A 13,774-nucleotide genomic window follows, 5' to 3' on the forward strand; every position below is an offset into this window, starting at 1 on the left:
GCACACGTTTTGTAAGCGGTGTCAGCTGGCCCCGCAGCTGAAAGTGACCTAACGATAGAGAAAAAGACGTGGCAATATATAGCAACTCATGTACACGAAGCGTTTCGTCGCAACGCACCAAGAAAGAGATAATTGCCAAAGCCGTGCACACGTCAGCACACTAGCCGATGTCCAGAGTAAGGCGGCCTGTTTAAACGGCTGTTATCAAAAAAGTGGTATAATAAGGTCACCGAACAGTCCATTCGAGGGCTCTACGGAAACGCCTACAAATCTGTCGGCGTTTCCGCATACAGGCCATATAGATGCAAAACAAGCCTGTAGAACTTTGTTTCATTCCTATAGGCGATCCCTGCGATGTGGAGTTGCTGAAAAACGACGCCTCCACTGCGGCACTTCTAAGCAGGTGCCCATGCAGAGGTCGAAGCGGCCGTGTCGATCAAGTGACCTATATAGAGCGGTGGAAAGAGTTCCGCACGACAAAGATTCTGTTGACACTTGAGCAGGGTTATGTAGGTAAGACGAGACGTTGCGCAAACGAAAAGATGACCCGAGTGAATTACGACTAAACTCGTTCTATACTTGATCCCGTCATGCGCAGGAAGACCGAAGGTTTGCATTGTAAACAGCCGGCGCGCATGTGCCTTCATTGCATGGTGCAATCATGCATTACTGGGATAGGGAAAACGCAACTCGAACAAGAAATTATGGAATCATATCGGATATGAAAATTGTACCATGAGCAAGTGCGTGTCTGCTCCGAGGTTGCCATCGACAACTCTGACAGCCTTGGTCAGGTAAATGTTTTTTATGCCTCCTTCTGCGCCACCGGTGAGGTGCATGCGCTGCTTTATCGGAGGGAAGTTTGACTGAACTAGACTGGACTGACTGGACTGAATGACTGACTTGATTTGACTGACTGACTGACTGTCTGACTGACTGCTGGAGCTTAACGCTCCAAAGCAACACAACGGCTATGAAAGACACCGTAGTGAAGAGTCCCGAATTGATTCTGGCCATATTTGGTTCTTTAAGGTCTACCCAATTAAGCACAGTACACGAACTTTTTTGCATTCCGCCCCTATCAGGACGCGACCTCCGCGACCATAAATCGAACAAGTGGCCTCGTGTTCAGCTGCAGAACTCCATCGGAGCCATCGCGGCGTCTTCGTTGGGAAGAACTTTTCTTCGTATATATATTACAAGTTGGCTGTAAATCAACTGTTGTTCTCTTTATCCCTGATCGTGCGCGTCCAAAAATCTACGAGCATGAATACTTTTTTTTATGTTGCAATAATTCACAAAAGATTCATGCGGCTGGTTTTTCTGTTGAGCCGGAATGGAAAGTTAAAGCGCAGTATTAGATCAAACCTTGTGCACAGTGGCTGACCGGAAGTGAGAGCCCACATCCAAGGACAGCAAAGGAGAGAGAGGCTGTTAAGATCGGCTCATTCGTATGCGCACCGCGGCAACGAATTACGTTATCTGCACAAAAAGAAGTGAGTCGGGTAGGTGGGAGGATTATTCAATGTTGCCTATTCCGTCGGAGGCCAGCAAAAAAAGAGCCTGGCACATTCGTACGGGGCAGACCCATCAATGGTCCGCACCATCGCCGTTCTATTCAGTCGCGGCCACCCGGAATCGAGCTCGTCATCGCGCGCCGCGCCAATGACCTAAGAGCCACGAGGGTGACATTACACTGGCTTCTGTCACGATCGGACGCATTGCTGGAACGAGCAGAGAGAGTCGTATACATGCGGCCGAATGACAACAAAACGGGGGCCTGGAACGAGTCACGAACTGCGTGTTCATGACATCCCGAAAAGCACCGCGCTTCGGTCGGACAATGCGCGTTTTCGACGGCCTCTGCCGCCGATTATGGCTGTCGTCCGTGGAACATCGTTCAAAAAGTCGCAGTTTCGTCAGGAAGCCGAAGCATCGATTGCGATAGCAAATTAGTAGACAGCTATACGAAGCAATCATAGTAGTTTTATCGGCCGTATAAACTTTTAAACATTCGCTTACTAACTAAATTAACAAACGCGGTGTCACGCGTGCACAGGTACAAACATGAACACATATCACTCGATGACCGCGGAAACTCGCTGTCAGCGCTGGAGTGAGGAAGCGCAGCAGCTGCGAGCGAATTGACCTTCGTGCTGCCTCTCGCTTCAACGGGAAATAAATGTCAAAAGCACAGCGCACACGAAGCTACCGGCACTCGGCGCACTTTGTCTACTTCGCAGATGGACTTGATGAGGCCCGCGCGGGCGCGCACTTTGCCCACATCACAGATCGCTGTCAAGATACGGCGCCCGCGCGGCCGCGCCGTACGCAGCAGCCGCCGGTTATAACACCCCCTCTCCATCCCCTCCGTGGCTCGCGCGCGACAGAAAACGGCGCCTTTCCGCCCTACTTTATCCTTCGCAAGCGCGAAATTGAGCAGTGATCGTCGGATGACCCTCGCAAGCTTTCACTCGCACATACAGCATACGGCGCGCAGCGACGATGTTATCGTGCTCGGACGGAACATCACGGCGACGGCGACACCGACCGCAGAAATGCGCCTGGAGTGTCCATACAATTGCTATCGCAATAAAACAACGCAGAACTGGAATAGGCGGTGTATGTACAACGTGCGTCAGTGGGCGGCATGAAGCAGTTCCGACGTGAGCGCGAAGCGTCTAAGCCAGTGCCTTCAATAACAAGCTGTTGGCCGGCGCTGGAACTGACCTTCTCCCCCTATCAGTTATATCATCATCAGCAGCAGCAGCAGCCCATTTTTACGTGCACTATTGGACGAAGGCCTCTCCCAGCGATCTCCAATTACCCCTGTCTTGCACTAGCTGATTCGAACCTGAGCCTGCAAATTTGTTATTTTCATCACCACACCTAATTTTCTACCGTCCTCGATTGCGCTTCTCTTCCATTGGCAAGAGCCAGAAGAGCCCTGGACTAGGGGCCCCGACCATTAGCGAAGCCCCTTCGGGGCAACACAAAACCCTGATTATTTTAAGTGCGAAGCACTTTAGGGGCCCGGGCTGTCGGCGTCCGTCGCGCGTGATCTGTCGTGACCACGCTAAAAAACAAGTGCTCAAAACAGGGTCTCAACAAGTGCAGAATTGATCAAAACCGGTTCAAAATAAACTAACATAATTCAGAATAATTTAAAAGACAGGAATAATCAAGCATTAAGCGCAATAATTAGCAGACACTCGTTAAAATCGGTTCCGAAGCGCCAGACTGGTACCAGCGCAGCGCAAGAGAGGGCGCCACCACCCCACAAGCGCTCGATTGCTCCTCCCTCCAGCGCTACTCCAGCACCGGCGCATCACTGCTTCGTAATTCCCCAGGTTTCACGTTAGTGGAGCAGCAATAGCCCTGGATTTGAACTACACAAGCGCAGGATTTGAGCAGAATTCGTCCACGAGAATATCGGCTATCCCCGTTGGCTCTATGATCCACATCGCTCTCTTCCTGTCTCTTAACGTCATACGCCTAACATTTTTCGTTACATCGCTCTTTGCGCGATCCTTAAAGTATAAACCCCATGCAAGCGATCTTGCGCGCGACGGCGACAAGCGACGAGATGGAGATGGCTGTCGCGCCAGCTTCTCGCCTACAAATCGAACCCCACGCGAGCGACGACTTTGAGAGACGTCTTCCCGGTGTTGCCGGTATGAGGACAGCAAATACACGCCGAAACTGGCGTGACGCATGCTCTAATAATTTAAGTTGATGTGTTTTGCTGTAAAGAGCCGCATAAAATATTTCTGAAGGTCTTGCAGTATAGTTCTCATCCTTGCACGTATCGAAATTCGATATTCGATCGTTTGCTCGTTCCGTGCGACAATCGGTAATACATGACCAATGTTCATCCAGTTCCGACTTCGCGCTATTGGCTAGTCGCTCATAGCACTTCGGGGCGACAAGAGAGGAATTCTAGATTTTCAAAACCGAGCGACACGAACGAGCGACCTGTTCGCGCGACGGCCCGTTTCGTTGCTCGAAGCAATCGCTGTCGCACACAAAATCGCTCTCATGGGGTTTGGGCTCAACTTGTTCTCAAGCTTATGTGTTAACCTCCAAGTTTCTCTCTCATACGTTGGCACCAGCAGAATGCAATGATTGTACGCTTTTCTATTCAAGGACAGTGGTAAGCTCCCATGCAGTCAGGATTTGGCAATGCCTACCGTATACACTCCAACGCAATTTTTTTACTTCTGTAAATTTTATTCTCATGATCAGGGTCTCATGTGAGATAAACGGACTCCTGCACAGACTCTAGATATAGGCAGACTGGCGATCCTGAATTTTTGTTCCCATGCCAGGCTATTGAACATTTGTCTTCTGCATAATAATCTTCAACCCTACTCTTACAATTTCACGGTTAAACTCCCCACTGTGTTGCTGAACAGGACAATGTCATCTGCAAACCGAACGTTGTTGAGATATTCGCCGTTGATGCTCACTCCTAAGCCTTCCCAGCCTAATAGCTTGAATACTTCTAAGCATGCAGTGAATAGCATTGAAGAGATTGCCTCATTGCCTGACCCCTTTCTTGATAGGTAATTTTCTACTTTTCTTGTGGAGAACCAAGGTAGCTGTGGAATCTCCTAAGTTCATGTGTTACGTGACAACAACGGGCAAAACGGGGTGTTCCATATATCCTCCCACCATGGTGCTGAGTCGCGCTGGCTAACACTCCCAGGGCTAGATCTATAGTAAACACAAATAGCCACGTTAGTGGACGGATTCAAAGCCGTCGCCGTGGCACAATTGGTAGTGCAACGCACGCGCAATGCGGAGGTTGTGGGTTCGGCTCCCACCGGCGGCAAGTTATCTTTTCGTCCGCTTTCATTTTCCTTTTATTCATTATTGCCTACATTTCAATTTCAACTACGGCTAATTTCCCCGATGCGTTGGCTTCATTGTCTGTTGGCTTTATATGGTCATGATTTTACACACACACACACTGCAACTGACGGTGGTCTGTTCCGAACGCGACGTAATGGCAATGCATTTCTTTCGCATTTACCGCTAAATTAATTGCCACTGAATTTACTTTATTTGTTTGTCTGAGGATCTTAATAAAGGTCGGCACCAAAACAATACGCGATATTCTGATCGGCGTTTGACCAAGAGAGTAAGCTGGGATAGTTGGTCCGTGATGGAAAATTAAGTAAAAATGTCAAATACAAAAATAAAGTCGTTGCTTGCATAGAGAGCAAACAACGACTATTGTATTTGGACGAGGACTCGATCACCGCTTGACGTCTAACAATTTCGTTTGTTGGTGTTTCCACAATCTTACGCGTTATAGCGTGTTAATTAGCTGCACCGAATAATGCATTACTGGAGGGCCGCCATATGTACCATGGGCGCATGATTGCGGTCTTTCGCTGTTGCGACAGAGAATTACTAAATTTCTCGGCGTAGAACTACAAAGGCATTGAGCATTTTTAAAGGTCCGCGGCGCGAGATCCAGTGGCAGCGAACAGATCGCTGCGAATAATAAAGTTTAGGCATGCGTTCAGTCAAGCCGGGTTTCGTGATTAACTTCACGCCGCTGATGGCACGCATATCTGGCACTGCTCCGCGCTTCAAGTAACCAGGTTTACGAGGACGTGAGATTCAATCCTGCAGTCTAGAAGAGATGAGAAATTTTCGCTAACAGAGCCAAACCAACTGCAGTGCTGTCTTTCGTAGTTCTGGTGCCGTATACCATGGGTGCTCACTTTGGCTTACAGCTTTAGGTATGGGATTGAGAACATCCACGGCGTAATGAAATCGAGTGACGTCACCAGAACGTCTTTCCGTCCTTGGTTTCGCGCACCAATCTCCGTGCACGGTAGTTTTTCCCCATTGCAGCTACAAGGGGAGCAAATTGGGAAGGGCACCGCCGATCACCCCACCGGCCGCGTAATGACCTCGCAGGCTTCGGGAGCAGCAATAACCAAAGTGAGTGAAATGATTTCCCGCTCCGCAGGACCCGCTTGCCTATAAGTGGTTTTCTTTATTTCTGTCCCCTTGCGTTTCATGCTGATGAACCCGCTCGGGGCGATTCGTCTTGCCCAATACGTCAGCCCCGACGAGGGTTCGTTTCGATGACGTCAGCCTAAAGCACGCGCAGTCGAGCAAAAGAGGCCCTCTTGAGGTAATGGAAACGCTCGCCGCGAGAAGCCCCGTGGTTTACGCCCGCGTGGCCCAAAAAGTACATCGGATACGGCACATACGGCGTGAATGCGTTTTGAGCGTAAAAGTGTCTGCACATAATGTTGGGGCTCAATGCGAAAGAAAATACGCGAAGCGCATTGCTCCACTGGCGTCGCAATAACGGAAGCTGTTCGGCGGCTGTTACAGTTTCATTTAACTGTTTCAGTGGTACGCTACATGAATGCATACAACAACGACAACAACAACAACAACAACAAAAATAGTTGATTCGACGACACAAATTGTTACCACGTATACTTTGTTGGTCTGCCCTGAGCGTGCGCAAGATAAGCCGTTCCCGACAGGTATATACTGCAGGACTGACGGCTTCAGTCCCCTTAAAGCACTGAGCGCGCGAAGCTAACAATCGCTGGGTGCACTGGCGACCGTCGCGGCACGACAACGATGGTGGCAAATTGCAGCTCCCACGAAGGTGACCCTCGAACGTTGGAACATGACCGGCATGCAGAATGGCGCATGGGTGAAACGTTCACGCACCGCGGAGAGCACTTTTCACGGTCACCGCCAAGCATATACACAGTATACTGCTGACCGCAAAGCTTTTGGAGCGTGGAAGTCGCAAAAAGTCAAGAGTTCGCAGCTCAGTTTATAATTTATGCATGCAATGGCTTAATTTACGGGATAGTTGTGGTGGCATTGTAGCAGGCGGCGATAGCTTTGCATGTATGTCAAGCACTTTTTTCGCCTGAGCGTCTTGTACATTGTTAACTCGGGTGCGTCATCAGGCGTTGATCAACTCAGTGTCTCGGAGGAAGTCAATCAACAGGCGTAGAACTCTTTTCCTGATTACTGCAGGCCCTTCAGGGAACACTACGTCTTGAAAGCTCGCGTGTGGAAGACCCCTCTTTTGTAGACCGTCTAAGTAGCGCCCTTCTTTCCCTTGCACATCACCTTCCCTTGCACATCACCTTGCACATATAGGGCACATGGCGGTGAAGCGGATCGTCCAGTCTTAAATAATCAAGATTTGGTTACACGGGAAGCAAGCTATCCACTGCACTTTCAGGTTTCACAGCGCGCATGCGATGGCTTCGACAAAATTTTGTTTTTTTCTCGGACCTTGTGATGCGAAAACTTTTTCGGGATGGGGTGCAGCACCGGGGTGCCATAAAAACTAGCAAAGAAAAACCTCTAAACGCGCAGGAAGAATAAACTGCAAGACAGAACAAAATAAGTAGCATTCGTTAATTCAAAGCGAAAAGAAAAAGAAAGCAAGACAGCATCTTCTTTCGCAAGTATGCCCCAACTAACCGAACTTTATCCCAACATGATGACCACTGCAGAAGCGTTGTTAGTTTCAAAGCAAACGTAAATTGGCAACAACAGCATTTTGGTCTATCTTGTTTCTAACTTCGGAGCTCACGGCGTACACAAAGGTTCTATACAGGGACACAACATTAAGCGCTATATATTGCCTATTTTCGCCAATGTCTCAAAAGCAGAGAATTAACAGTTTCTGAATTTGCAGTTCTGGCGTTACGATATCAAAGACAACGTATACGCGCTTACGTGGTGCCGTATGCAACATTATATTAGTTGCTCTGACACAAAGAATAATCCGTGATGTGTATAAATGCAGTCTTGCTCTTCTGGAGAGCCAATGGTACCTTCGACTGATCATTTCAGAGCGCTCCGACAGCATTACAACAGATGTGAAAAGCAGCACTCCAGCTTTATTTCGAGCTTGTAAGCAGGCTCTAAAAGTGATAATCCAAGCTTACGTATTGGAGTTTCATCATAACGCTTAGTTACGTGACCTTTGCAACGGTGCGCTCTGAAACCGACCGATCGAACTTGCAGGTATACTAATATGCCTTCTTTTGTCAGGCACTCTCAATTCACGACGGACATTTGATCGCCAGCAATAATTGCCCCTGCACGCTTACTGAGTACTTGTCTCGGACAGACGAGCCCTTGTTGTGCATATATACGAAATTCTGCATCATCCCTTGGGTGATGAGACAATCGTTAACCTCTCCGTGGCGCCTGCAGCGGTGCAGGTCATAAAGTTGGATGGATAGATATTATAAGCGTCCCGTTTGAAACGGGGTGGTGTCCTACCAACGTCACTTTTACCTCCCCCCCCCCCCCCCCCGCCTATTTGCAGTCTTTAGGCACCGCGGTTCGTGTTAACAAACCACTGACCTTGAAAGAACTCCAGTGCCCCAAAATCTATTCTTCATGTTCTCTGCATTTGCTCCCACTCGTCTTGTACTAATCTCCACCGCAGATTTATTAAGCTTTCCTTTAAATGCCCAAATCCCAATGCCTCAGGCAGGATTACTAAGTCCTCATTACATGGATAATGCGACACGCTAACAAAATATGCCCTATGAATTCCGCGCTATCTCCACACGCCACGCAAATATTGACCTCATCGGCTCGAAGAGCGGCCACCCAAGAAACTTAATAAAACTCTATTATACTTCCTGCTCCAATAGCACCGATGGACACCAGGGCCCGCAGATGCAACACTTCTCACATAAAAGAGCTTCCTCACTGGTAAGCGTTCGGGAACGGCGTCAACCACTCATGATAGCGGTCGGTGTGATCACGACAGGAGATAACCAATCGCGGACGACAATTACGTAAAATACGTTTTATGAAAGGTTCCGTATTCACACAACTTCTTGAGCTGAATTCACAAAGCGTTTCGTTCGTAAGTGCTCTATGTCTTTGCTTTCGCTATATAACATGTACGACATCATGACTGGCTGTGGCATCTGCTCTTACAAACAGTTTTAGCGCAAATAACTGCACGAGTGTGTGGGTGCGAGCGTGCGTGTAATACGGGCCAGTTACTACAGAAACTGAAAATCACCACTGTTAATGTCACGGACACCATATTCATTGGCAGTTCACAACTGCGCCGTGCTCGTAATGCTCTCGCACAGAGCTCAGGACGGGCACTGCCCTGAGTGAATGCAAAGAAGCGGAAATGAAACACAGCACGCCCCTTCGCATGGGGCGTGTTGTGTACCTACCTCTCGATCGTTAATCAGCCAGTGGAGAGTGGGACCCGCGCTGGAAGGGCCGCTGCTGCAAGTGGCGTTGATGCGCTCGCCGATCCGGTACCGGGCCTTGATGCCGGTCAGGGTCGGACCCTGCAGGTCGGCGGCTGCGAGGGCCACGCCAGGAAGAAAAACTCGCGTTAATGCCGCCGCGCGAGCTCCAAGAGCTGTCGACCGCAAGGCTCTTTTGTGTGCCCCCCCCCCCCCCCCCCTCTTTCCAAACTCCGAGTAATCCAAAGAAGGGACGACGAAAAAAGAGTTAAAAAGGTAATAACAATGTTACGAAGGCTTCTTGAGCATACAACGTCAAGGACATGTGAAAAATGAGGGCATGCGTACGAAATTTTACGTCACCGTGTGCCCACCGATCCAGTCAATGAGCCTAGAGGTTCAAGAACGGCGCAGCTTGCTTCAAATGGCGACGTTTTAAATGACGGGCAGCATCTCCGGCCTGTGAGTTCCGCCGTCTTTCTGAAAACTTGAACCATATGTGACATATGCGCTCGCCTTCAGTACGCGCACGAGTGGCAGGCGTCGGCTGTTCCCTTAGCTCGTCCTAATCATCCATAGTGATAGCAACTTGTGCCGAGCCACGAGTGAAACCCTTTTGGCGATGCCGGGAAGTTGCGCCCAAACAGGTCGAGAAAGCACTCATTCTCATAGAAGGCCGCCAATAGCGCGTCGACAGCAAGGAGACACTTGCCAATCTGTGCGATGTCATCTGCGCGCGAGTGCTCAAAGTGAGCCTCCACGGACACGAAATATAGTAATGCTTTTCGGGACATTGTCAAAGCACGCCTTTTTGCTGAATTCGCCATTTTGTCAGTCCTGATTGGCTCACAGGGCTGCTACGGCCTTTCCGATTGGCTCAAAACGCCAACATGGCGGGATTCAACAATGTCCAGAACGTCACCCCAGATGTGGTATTCTCGGGGTGCTATTCTGGGACCGAGTTCTCAAAGCTCTTTGTTCGTAAGTGCTCTCTGCCAATGGCCAGCTGCATCGCTGTCCAGCATCAGCATTAGTTGGAAATTGGTCTCATACGAACTTGCGTCAGAGCTTTTTGTCAATAGGGACCCAGAATAGCACCCCAGCACCATCACTTTCGGCGACACTTTGGTGAGATTTCGCTTGACTAGCTCCGGACGCGTCAGCGTCGAGGGGCGACAGCCTTCCTGTGATAAGACAGCGTACTTGGCTCTGCAGTGTGGCTCTGTGCCAAGGATGTTGTAGCTTGTAGACGTCATGCGAAATCTCCCAAAGTATCCCAAAACGCGTAATCGTCCGTAAATGTGGCCCCAGGTGGTCTAGTTCCGATATTTTCTTTACGCTGGTTATAGTAATCACTGTTTCTACTAAAAAGAAAAAAAGGGCACAAGGGACCTATAGTTGACGTTAGCATTTATTAGCACACATTCTGCGTTTTCCGTAAGATGAATTCAATTGAACCAAGTCACCGGATCCTTCTATTTCTCGCTTTTTGTTTCGCCGGCGCTCGTACGGCCTTGAGAAGTTCCAGGAAATTTTAGCCGGTTGCGTCCGCCTGATAACTGTTTCGTTTCGCGTGTCCAGCACCGGCCGGCCGGCTTTAAAATCTCCTCGACGGTGCGGTCGACCGTGGACACGGCGGAAAGGATCGATGCACGCACGGATGCGATGCGATTGACCCTCTTGTTGTTGTGCGTGGCCAATCCCGGACGGTGAGGCGGCCGTAACCTTGACAGCACACGCAATGATCGGCGCGGCGCCCGCTTGACGGCCGCGTCGTGGGCAGCCGCTGTCGGTGGGGCCGCGAGAGAAGGCGCAGAGGGCATTTGTATCGGGCTGGCTGCACGTGGGCGCTGCCGTCTTAATTGCTGCCCGCAGTGGCATCCCGATTGGCTGGTAGCTCCACTTCTAGCGTAAGAACTTTTGTGTGTATGTGTGTGTGTGTGTGTGAATAGGGGAAGAGAGGGGGGCTGCTTAATTATCAGTCAATGACCTAATAACCATCCCTGTTCAGAACCTTTCGATGATAGAGCAGGCGCGTATTCTGAACTCCGTTGCAGCAAAATACGGACGCTGCAAGTGAAATAACTCCCAAAAACTCCAAGAGGTATCCATTTCTCGTACAATCGGTCAGACGCTGATTTCATCCCACCGGCTGTAGCGTGCACGTCACCAATATCAGTTTCTGTTGGGCGTCCATAACGATGCTGATTTTCCATAGTTTGTTCGTCGAGCTGAAAAATGATGTTATCAACAGCTTTCACGCTTTCACCTGATAAGACGCTCAGACCAAACGTACGCTACAAACGCCGCACTTCTGTCAGTTCGCAACAGGAGTCCTATATATAGTCATCGCGTGGCAGAGCGGCTCTTTTTATTGCGATAGCAATCACATGGACACTCCAAGCGAATTTTTGCCGTCACCGTGGAGTTCCGTATATATATATATATATATATATATATATATATATATATATATATATATTTAGGTATATGTATGATATATGACATGCTATGCTATATGGCATGCGGTATATACGGATTATATTGCCACACCATTCTATCACTAATGTTTCTCATACCAGGTCACACATTCTTGACAAAATTATTCCTCAGAAGTTTGAGAATAGCAGCCCACCAACAAAATACATGAAACAAAACACCGAGAGCGCATGCACGCTTTTATGCTAAATCTTCTCAGACTGGAATATTAAAAAATGCGCGATAGAATAACAGAGCTCAAACCTGGAAATAATGTAATTTTATTGACGTGGCTGTGTACTACCTCCGGTATCGGCCCAGGAAAGAGGTTTGAAACATACCCGATACGGAAAATTGATGTAAAGTCGCTAAGAAACACGTTGGCTTTAATTAATAGACATAAATAAAATTGTCGAAAGGCAGGATTCAGAGGACCCCTAGGTCAACAGCTCGTTTTTACTTAGTCAGCTTACATTTACCTTAAACATAAATAAAATTGTCCGATGGCAGGAGTCAGAGGATCCCTAGCACAACAGCTCGATTTTACTTAGTCAGCTTACGTTTACCTTAAACATAAATAAAATTGTCGGATGGCAGGAGTGAGAGGACCCCTAGCACAACAGCTCGTTTTTACTTAGTCAGCTTACGTTTACCTTAAACATAAATAAAATTGTCGGATGGCAGGAGTCAGAGGACCCCTAGCACAACAGCTCGTTTTTACTTAGTCAGCTTACGTTTACCTTAAACATAAATAAAATTGTCGGATGGCAGGATTCAGAGGACCCCTAGCACAACAGCTCGTTTTTACTTAGTCAGCTTACATTTACCTTAAACATAAATAAAATTGTCCGATGGCAGGATTCAGAGGACCCCTAGCACAACAGCTCGTTTTACTTAGTCAGCTTACGTTTACCTTAAACATAAATAAAATTGTCCGATGGCAGGATTCAGAGGACCCCTAGCACAACAGCTCGTTTTTACTTAGTCAGCTTACATTTACCTTAAACATAAATAACATTGTCGGATGGCAGGATTCAGAGGACCCCTAGCACAACAGCTCGTTTTTACTTAGTCAGCTTACGTTTACCTTAAACACAAATAAAATTGTCGGATGGCAGGAGTGAGAGGACCCCTAGCACAACAGCTCGTTTTTACTTAGTCAGCTTACATTTACCTTAAACATAAATAAAATTGTCCGATGGCAGGATTCAGAGGACCCCTAGCACAACAGCTCGTTTTTACTTAGTCAGCTTACGTTTACCTTAAACATAAATAAAATTGTCGGATGGCAGGAGTGAGAGGACCCCTAGCACAACAGCTCGTTTTTACTTAGTCAGCTTACGTTTACCTTAAACACAAATAAAATTGTCGGACGGCAGGAGTGAGAGGACCCCTAGCACAACAGCTCGTTTTTACTTAGTCAGCTTACGTTTACCTTAAACATAAATAACATTGTCGGATGGCAGGAGTGAGAGGACCCCTAGCACAACAGCTCGTTTTTACTTAGTCAGCTTACGTTTACCTTAAACATAAATAAAATTGTCGGATGGCAGGATTCAGAGGGCCCCTAGCACAACAGCTCGTTTTTACTTAGTCAGCTTACATTTACCTTAAACATAAATAAAAGTGTCCGATGGCAGGATTCAGAGGACCCCTAGCACAACAGCTCGTTTTTACTTAGTCAGCTTACGTTTACCTTAAACATAAATAAAATTGTCCGATGGCAGGATTCAGAGGACCCCTAGCACAACAGCTCGTTTTTACTTAGTCAGCTTACGTTTACCTTAAACACAAATAAAATTGTCGGATGGCAGGAGTGAGAGGACCCCTAGCACAACAGCTCGTTTTTACTTAGTCAGCTTACATTTACCTTAAACATAAATAAAATTGTCCGATGGCAGGATTCAGAGGACCCCTAGCACAACAGCTCGTTTTTACTTAGTCAGCTTACGTTTACCTTAAACATAAATAAAATTGTCGGATGGCAGGAGTGAGAGGACCCCTAGCACAACAGCTCGTTTTTACTTAGTCAGCTTACGTTTACCTTAAACACAAATAAA

General features: G+C 48.0%; 1 protein-coding gene, 1 long non-coding RNA gene and 1 other non-coding gene across 4 annotated transcripts in view; 1 reads left to right on the plus strand and 2 right to left on the minus strand.

The window, feature by feature from the left end:
* The window catches only part of LOC119437183 (uncharacterized), a gene marked incomplete at its 5' end in the record, with an annotated part of 49,322 nt that extends 39,810 nt beyond the window's left edge, over positions 1-9,512 (minus strand). The window contains one exon of the mRNA XM_037704529.2: positions 9,219-9,512. Coding sequence (XP_037560457.2) covers positions 9,219-9,512 — 294 coding nt within the window. The remainder of the gene's footprint in view (positions 1-9,218) is intronic.
* Positions 4,762-4,834, plus strand: Trnaa-cgc (transfer RNA alanine (anticodon CGC)). Its single transcript has one exon. It is a non-coding gene; the product is annotated as a tRNA-Ala (tRNA).
* Positions 9,513-12,341: 2,829 nt separating the features above from the next.
* On the minus strand, positions 12,342-13,274 carry LOC125944742 (uncharacterized). 2 transcript variants are annotated; one of them, XR_007466435.1, is made up of 3 exons: positions 13,237-13,274; positions 12,715-12,801; positions 12,342-12,367 (listed from the first exon to the last, which is right to left on the minus strand). It is a non-coding gene; the product is annotated as an uncharacterized LOC125944742 (long non-coding RNA). The 2 variants fall into 2 exon arrangements; XR_007466437.1 differs by lacking the exon at positions 12,342-12,367 and adding an exon at positions 12,429-12,454.
* Positions 13,275-13,774: the final 500 nt, after the last annotated feature.

Source organism: Dermacentor silvarum, chromosome 1, assembly GCF_013339745.2.
Source record: "Dermacentor silvarum isolate Dsil-2018 chromosome 1, BIME_Dsil_1.4, whole genome shotgun sequence".
NCBI lineage: Eukaryota > Metazoa > Arthropoda > Arachnida > Ixodida > Ixodidae > Dermacentor > Dermacentor silvarum.